Source organism: Cyprinodon variegatus, unplaced genomic scaffold, assembly GCF_000732505.1.
Source record: "Cyprinodon variegatus isolate N-32 unplaced genomic scaffold, C_variegatus-1.0 Scaffold120, whole genome shotgun sequence".
Taxonomy (NCBI): Eukaryota; Metazoa; Chordata; class Actinopteri; order Cyprinodontiformes; family Cyprinodontidae; genus Cyprinodon; species Cyprinodon variegatus.
The window spans coordinates 953,118-961,867 of record NW_015150573.1 but is presented as its reverse complement, the minus strand read 5'-3'; the positions used below and the strand labels follow the sequence as shown (position 1 = coordinate 961,867).

Genomic DNA, 8,750 nt, shown 5'->3' with positions numbered 1-8,750 from the left:
AGGTACCAATGGATGCTACATGCTTTATCTACTAGTTTGCCTATATTTTGAGCAACAGTTTAACAGAAACGGACTTCTCAAGAGGTTTTGAGATGTCTGTGGAAAAAAAGTTCTCTAATTTTGTGAGAAAAGTTTTTTTTCGGATTTTGTTTTGTTAATTTTGTTTGTGACATTCGAATAAAGTTAACGTTCATATCAGATTCAGTCTTCAGTGTTAATTTACCAGTCCGGGTCGCTGTTGCAAATCTGCAACATCCCAGAATTCATTGCATGTGAAGGTCTCTTTCAAAATAAAAGTCTGAATTTTATATTGCTACCCCATAAAATCATTTTCTACACATATCAGATTTTTCCTGCAACTACAACTTAATTTGAGCCTGAGATGGTTAATATTTTTTTTTTAAGAAACAAGTGCTTTTAGATCCCTCATCTATACCTAATCTCTTCCAGATATGGATTAGTAAATAATAGTGTAACCCCTTCATAACGGTTGTATGCTGAAAACTCTGCAGGCAATATAGCTCACAATGGTATACGCCTGTATGTACAGCACCATCATTTCTAATTTCAATTAGCCAAAAAGATTTATAAAGCTATGCACTTTAAACATCATGAGGATTGTCTGTGTTCTTCGCATGCAACCACTGTAAACACACCTATGAATGTAAAGAAAGCATAAAGGCATGTTTACGGTTGTACGGTTGTAATTTCTGCATGGAACATGGCTGCATTTTGCAGCATTTCATCTCTGGAGGAAAGTGAAAATGTCTTAAAATTAAGTGTGTTTCTCCTTAATTTAAGCATGTAAATAAGATCATCTGTCAATGTAATGACTAATTTTACAGATAAAATAAGATGATTAGATAGTATCCTACTGAAATAAGCCAATGGAGATGTTTTAAAATTTAAATAATAAATCATCTTATAGTAGAGAACAAACAGTTCATAAAAAAAGCAGTTTTGAATTATCCCATTTGTCCCAGTTACAAAAATCTACAACAAAAATAAAATATCTGGGCAGAAACTGCACATATGCTGAATGCTGATGGGATTTTTTAAATGCATCATATTAAATTAAGCGGGAGGAACCGTGGAGGCTGCAGGCTTTGCTTTGGGCAGGCGGTCTGGAGCGCAGCGGTGACTACGTCAAGCTGATCTTGTAGCCCCATTAAGCAGAAACCGACCTTAAGCCAGTCTTTTGTTTTGTTTTTCATTTTCATTGAAGATAAAAAGATTAGTTTGGGGCAAAATGTACAACATAGAAGTCATTGAAAAGAAATCTGGATGAAAACAGACACACAGACAGATAGTGTAACCCACTATCACAAAATGAATAAAATGGCACCACCACCACATGGAGACGCACACAAACCAAACCATCACACCAGCCGTGAAGGATCTAAACTTTTGATCACTTTTCTGATCAGAATCAAGGTGATAGACCAAACAACACCAGAGTGCTTGCATGACAGAGGGCTTTCAGACGGGCCTTACCCGAAACAGGTCCTCAGTCATCATCAGTGCTTCATCATCCTACAGACAAACGGCCAAAGAAAAGGGACATTTAATGAAAGCTCTCCTGCTGTTGCACGCATTTTATTCATTGGTCAAAATCCCAGCAAGTCCTGCATCAGTCTGCTTTTTTTCCACCTCATCCCCACTTTTGTTCTTCGATCTAACACAGGAAACCTAAAAATGTCATCCACAGGTTTGGATGAACAAGGAGGATGAAAACAAGTCAAAGAAGCCGGACTGTGCTTCTCTTTATCCTGCATATAACCTCCATCAATTACTAAACCATCTGCGTAAATTAAAATTTATCCGTTTCCCCCAGCGTCTGAAGAACAACAGCCTGACATTAAATCATCTAAACGTCAGCCGTCTGCCTGCAGAGCTGCCGGTGCGACTGGCTAAACACCGATAAGCAGCTGGAAACATGAAGAGCAGCAGCTGGAGAGAAGACGTCCAAACAGAGAGGAACATGAACGGCAGCCGTCTTAACGCCTGCCTTTAAAAACAGCTGCTGATGGAGAAATGGAAAAACATGCAGGGATAGATAACTGGTTTATTCTTATTAATGGTAAAAAAAAAGATGCAAACAGAAACTTGACAGTGAAATATAAGATGCAACATACAGTGAAGAGTCTCATTTTTTATGAGGATAATAATTTGTTCTATGACGTTTCTAAGAACGGTGCCAGGCTTGTTCTGTGCCCGATCCAAACCAGCCTGAGTTCATTTCAACATCAGGGATTTTACAAAAACACTTTGGCAACTGAGAATTACGTACATTTTCTGCGATCTTCTGACAGTCTGAGGAAATGTGATTATGAGACTTTAAATAAATGCGGTCTACCAGCAGAGGGGGAAACATAGTCGAATCGTTTGTTGGATCAAAGGTCAGATTCTGACATTACTGCAAAAAGTCAACAAAAAACAACACATTTGTTTTTTTAATGAGTGTATTTAAACTTGATTTTAGTTGGTAGGTAAAGTGACCTTAAAATCTAAAAGATGTTTATATATGTAGATGTCAGAATTTGGTTGAGGTTTGAGGACCCAAATGCAGAGGCAGAGAGGCTGAGGGGATTTCTTNACAGACAGATAGTGTAACCCACTATCACAAAATGAATAAAATGGCACCACCACCACATGGAGACGCACACAAACCAAACCATCACACCAGCCGTGAAGGATCTAAACTTTTGATCACTTTTCTGATCAGAATCAAGGTGATAGACCAAACAACACCAGAGTGCTTGCATGACAGAGGGCTTTCAGACGGGCCTTACCCGAAACAGGTCCTCAGTCATCATCAGTGCTTCATCATCCTACAGACAAACGGCCAAAGAAAAGGGACATTTAATGAAAGCTCTCCTGCTGTTGCACGCATTTTATTCATTGGTCAAAATCCCAGCAAGTCCTGCATCAGTCTGCTTTTTTTCCACCTCATCCCCACTTTTGTTCTTCGATCTAACACAGGAAACCTAAAAATGTCATCCACAGGTTTGGATGAACAAGGAGGATGAAAACAAGTCAAAGAAGCCGGACTGTGCTTCTCTTTATCCTGCATATAACCTCCATCAATTACTAAACCATCTGCGTAAATTAAAATTTATCCGTTTCCCCCAGCGTCTGAAGAACAACAGCCTGACATTAAATCATCTAAACGTCAGCCGTCTGCCTGCAGAGCTGCCGGTGCGACTGGCTAAACACCGATAAGCAGCTGGAAACATGAAGAGCAGCAGCTGGAGAGAAGACGTCCAAACAGAGAGGAACATGAACGGCAGCCGTCTTAACGCCTGCCTTTAAAAACAGCTGCTGATGGAGAAATGGAAAAACATGCAGGGATAGATAACTGGTTTATTCTTATTAATGGTAAAAAAAAAGATGCAAACAGAAACTTGACAGTGAAATATAAGATGCAACATACAGTGAAGAGTCTCATTTTTTATGAGGATAATAATTTGTTCTATGACGTTTCTAAGAACGGTGCCAGGCTTGTTCTGTGCCCGATCCAAACCAGCCTGAGTTCATTTCAACATCAGGGATTTTACAAAAACACTTTGGCAACTGAGAATTACGTACATTTTCTGCGATCTTCTGACAGTCTGAGGAAATGTGATTATGAGACTTTAAATAAATGCGGTCTACCAGCAGAGGGGGAAACATAGTCGAATCGTTTGTTGGATCAAAGGTCAGATTCTGACATTACTGCAAAAAGTCAACAAAAAACAACACATTTGTTTTTTTAATGAGTGTATTTAAACTTGATTTTAGTTGGTAGGTAAAGTGACCTTAAAATCTAAAAGATGTTTATATATGTAGATGTCAGAATTTGGTTGAGGTTTGAGGACCCAAATGCAGAGGCAGAGAGGCTGAGGGGATTTCTTGCAGTTTAATTGGTGAAAACGGTAAACAAAGGCAGGAATCCAAAAATCCAACTTAAAATGTAAAACAAACCAGAACCATGGAGACATCAGGGGAAAACAAACAGCAACAGCGACGAGGAACCAGCGATGACGAGGAACCAGCAATGAGTGACAGCAGAGGAGAATATTTATGGCCGACTGAACAAAGGCAGGGCTAACGAGCAGATAAGGAGCAGGTGTGAGTGGAGACAACGAGGAAGCCAAGGAAAAAAGGAACACACACACAAGAGGGCAACAGAGGACAACAAAGAAAAACCTGAGAACTAAAATATATCCAGAAAAAACAATATATGAAATAAACCAATAAAAGAAAACAGGGAGCAAAGTAAAGCATAACAGAACCAAGAACATGACAGTAGATCTTTACAATATCATTAATGCACCTTTATGTAATCGCTTCTTTTTCTTCGTTTTGCATTTTAATCTTTTTCTATATTTAAAATGTCAGGAATTTAATTCTCTAATTTATACAGAAGAGGATTAGGGCCACTGGAAATAAAAAGTTAAGTAATTTTTTTATTTTATTTCAGTTTAGTCTGGGTAAAAAGTCAGAATTCTGACTTATTTCTCAGAATTCTGACTTTAATCTAAGAAATCTGACTTTGATCTCAGAAATCTGACTTTGATCTCAGAATTCTAACTTTGATCTGAGAATTCTGACTTTAATCTCAGAATTATTACTTTGATCTCAGAATTCTGACTTTAATCTCAGAATTCTAACTTTGATCTAAGAATTCTGACTTTGATCTCAGAATTCTGACTTTGATCTCAGAATTCTAACCTTAATCTTAGAATTTTAACTTTAATCTCAGAATTCTGACTTTTTTCTCAGAATTCTGACTTTTTCTCAGAATTCTGACTTAAACAGAAGAAAGTTGGAATTCTGAGAAAAAAGTCAGAATTCTGACTTTTTTTCCTCCATACTAAACTGAAATGAAATTCAAAAATCAGTTAACTATTTTTTTTTTTTTTTTTTTTTTTCCAGTGGCCCTAATCCTCTTACGTAAATGTATTATATTTAGGAGCAACCTATTTGTTTATAATTCGCAGGGTGATGGACTTTAGAGTGGCATTTAGGTTGATAAAAGGTTTTAAACAATGCTCTTAATTATTCTTTAAGCAAAAGGCCTGTTTAACAGTCTGTGTGCCTTTATAAAAATTATGATCTGATTAGCAAATTAGTTCACAATAGTAAATTAATCACGACTGATCTGGTTATTGGTTTCAGCCCTACACAAAAGATACTAATCCAAGACCACTTCAGGAAAATGCTCACCGTCTATCTGACTTTCACAGGAAATAAAGTGCTCTGACTATGCCATTTATTTTCCTTCATCTAGAACTCAGACATGAACATTACGCCAATGTCTTAAGGACTGAATATGTGAAACAGCTGTTTATCGCTTCGTAAACAACGCTGTAGCTGTTTTTTGTGTTTTGTTCCATCATTGTTAAAAGCAAAAAAAAAAGGTTTGTAAATTGGAAAAAAAAAACCAAAATAAAACGAAACTTTGACGTTTTTTCAGATATTTTTTAGATACTTAAAATGTTCTTCAAATTTTCTTTTCAGTTTAGTTTTACACATTTTATAGTTNTTAATTATTCTTTAAGCAAAAGGCCTGTTTAACAGTCTGTGTGCCTTTATAAAAATTATGATCTGATTAGCAAATTAGTTCACAATAGTAAATTAATCACGACTGATCTGGTTATTGGTTTCAGCCCTACACAAAAGATACTAATCCAAGACCACTTCAGGAAAATGCTCACCGTCTATCTGACTTTCACAGGAAATAAAGTGCTCTGACTATGCCATTTATTTTCCTTCATCTAGAACTCAGACATGAACATTACGCCAATGTCTTAAGGACTGAATATGTGAAACAGCTGTTTATCGCTTCGTAAACAACGCTGTAGCTGTTTTTTGTGTTTTGTTCCATCATTGTTAAAAGCAAAAAAAAAAGGTTTGTAAATTGGAAAAAAAAAACCAAAATAAAACGAAACTTTGACGTTTTTTCAGATATTTTTTAGATACTTAAAATGTTCTTCAAATTTTCTTTTCAGTTTAGTTTTACACATTTTATAGTTTTGAATTTTATCTTTTAAAATGTCTCTTTTTTCAGATTGAGTTTTAAAAAATATTTGATTTTCAATTTGTTTTTTTTTCCATATCACATTCTCTTCACTTTAGGTCCAAAACAAACACCTTCCTCCTGTTCAGCGAGTAAATAAAATGTTGCTAACATCCATGCAGACCAACAGAAATGTGTCTCGACTATGAAGAAAGTGAGAAGATAAAATATTTTTATCCAATTTAAATTTAAAACATGTGTTTACATGTATTTTGTGACAACATTAATTGTTAAATTGACAGTCTGGGCTAATATTTAAATATGGAGATAAAAAAAAAAAAAAAATGAACCTGCTGTCTCAATTTTCTTAACTGAAACTACAAAACAAAAAAGCCATCTTGCCAATTTTATTATTTCTAGCCTCAGAAGTTACTGTAAAAGTGTTTAAACATGATGCATCCACATCGCTGAGAATTTAAAACAGAACTTTGTTTTTATTTTTCTTTTACTTAACTCCTTACAGAAAGCATAATTTATCTAAAACATGAACTATTGATGTGTGCTGCCCTAATTTCTCCAGTTTGTTCAAATTTCAGTTTTGGCACCCACAGGCTTCCGTACTTTTCCAGTGAGAGGGGTCAGGCCATGAAATGCTGACAAGCTGATAAAGAGACACTATAGCATCCGTTTTCCTGCAGCGGGATCTGTGCAGATTAGATGCTGATTTAGTCCAGGAACAACAAAACATCCACCAGGCTCATAAAACAGAGAAAACGTAAAAACAAACAGATCAGATGACCGCCTAACTGTTTGGAGGTATATAAAGTTATCATTGGATGACAATCCTGAATTGTGTTCCACAAACGACTATTAAAAGGCTGGGATATTTCTTTGATCGTAACGTTCTGAACCCTGGAGAACCTCTTCAAAGCTTTGTTAGGACCAGTCTATACCGGCTCATGATGTTGGAGTCACTTTAGACAGTAGCACTGCTAAATGTCACTGCTGCAATAACTGTGCGCACATACAGATTGAACAGCATTCAGACAAATGGTGCGTATGATGTGTGCGGCCGGCCGTGTGCGGCGCTAACTCAGCAGTGAGGTGATTACCTTCTTCCTGAAGCTCTGCTCCATCTCCCACATCTGGGCCTGCTGCTCATCCGCTGCAACCTTCGCCACATCCTGCTTCTTACTGATCCTCTCCCTCCAGTCCTTCTCACCACTTTTCTTTAACAAGGCGACTCTGGTGGGAGAGAAATAAAAAGTTCTTTGGAAAAAACAATCTAGAAATAAGTAAAAATGACGCCTATTTTCTCTTAATTCGAGTACATAAATAAGTTAATTTGCCAGTGGAATGAGATTTCTTTGTTTTTTTTCTCCTCAACTCAAGTAAAAATGCACTTATTTTAGGAAAAAAATGACTTATTAAGATTTAAATGTGTGTAGTATTAGTTCAGCTTATATAGATTCCCTTTTAAGACAGAACCTTTCATATTTAGCTCACCATCCACTGGTAGGATTTAAGCAATAATATTGCTTGAAACAATAATGGAACAAAATTCACTTCATAGAAAATTACTTGTTCAGAAAAAAGTGGGTTAAACATGAAGCTAAATGATTCCCTGTCAGTAGAATTTCCACCTTGCTTCCCTGAAGCATCTAATCCAAGCTGTCAGCAGGCCAGTGCCAACATAAACAGGGACACTCCTACACGGCTTTAGGTCCCATTACAGCAGGATAAATGACAGATTGCATAACCATGTCATCTACATGCTACTAAAGCTGCAAACTGGGAGAAGCCAAATGAACACAACAGGACAAAACATTAATCTGACACGTATCTGTAATTAAAAACTAAACAAACAAATCCAAGTGGTTTGCTTGGACTGCTTACCTTTAACCAAAAAGGTTTATCAAACTGCTGCTGAACCTCTAAAACTTTTCTATCCAACTCTTTATTTTAATGTTTCCAGTCATTTTTTTCCAAGGTGTTTAAGAGAACAATTAAATTAGGTTTTTAAAACTTTTTATCAAGACTAAAATATTTCTGCTCTTCAAAACTAAAAAAAAACTCTTAAATGAAAAACAGACTATTTTACATTAACTTTTTAACCTGAACCAATCTAAGAAACACTATTTCAACTGAATAAAAGTGGTTAAAAATATAAATAAAATGTCTTATTTTGATTTTTAGATAACAGATTTAGACGAAATATCAAACACAGAATTAAAATGGTAAAACCAGGTTCCTAATATTTAAAACTGAAGTCTGCTGCATATTTGAAGAATTATTAGTTAGAATTATTAGTGCATATCTTTCAACCAGGGGCTCCTTAAAGGGTCCAGGCTGTAAAACAGCCCCCAACTTGTTCTGAATTTAAAAACACAAAAATAAATGACCAGACATACAAGAACCTACGGAAGAGGATTAGGGCCACTGAAAAAAAAAAAAAAGTTAACTGATTTTTAAATTTTATTTCAGTTTAACATGGGAAAATTCTGACTTTTTTCTCAGAATTCTGACTTTAATCTCAGAATGTTGGATCCTAATGTAGATGGGCACCATGAAGGAAGAGATGTGGGAGCACTCAGCTTCACTGACAAAGATGTGAGTTGTTTGAGGTGGCCAGTGACACATTGGTGGAAAATGACGGAATTAGGCAACTTTTTACGTGCCTGAGGGGTCCCCTCATTAATAGAGGAGCAGAAGGTCATTACAGTTTTTTTGGATTGCTTACACACTAAAG

General features: G+C 36.2%; 1 protein-coding gene across 1 annotated transcript in view; it reads right to left on the bottom strand.

The window, feature by feature from the left end:
• The window catches only part of svil (supervillin), an 86,059-nt gene that overhangs the window by 37,092 nt on the left and 40,217 nt on the right, over positions 1-8,750 (bottom strand). The window contains exon 11 of the mRNA XM_015375528.1: positions 7,114-7,246. Within this exon, the coding sequence (XP_015231014.1) occupies positions 7,114-7,246 (133 nt within the window). The remainder of the gene's footprint in view (positions 1-7,113; positions 7,247-8,750) is intronic.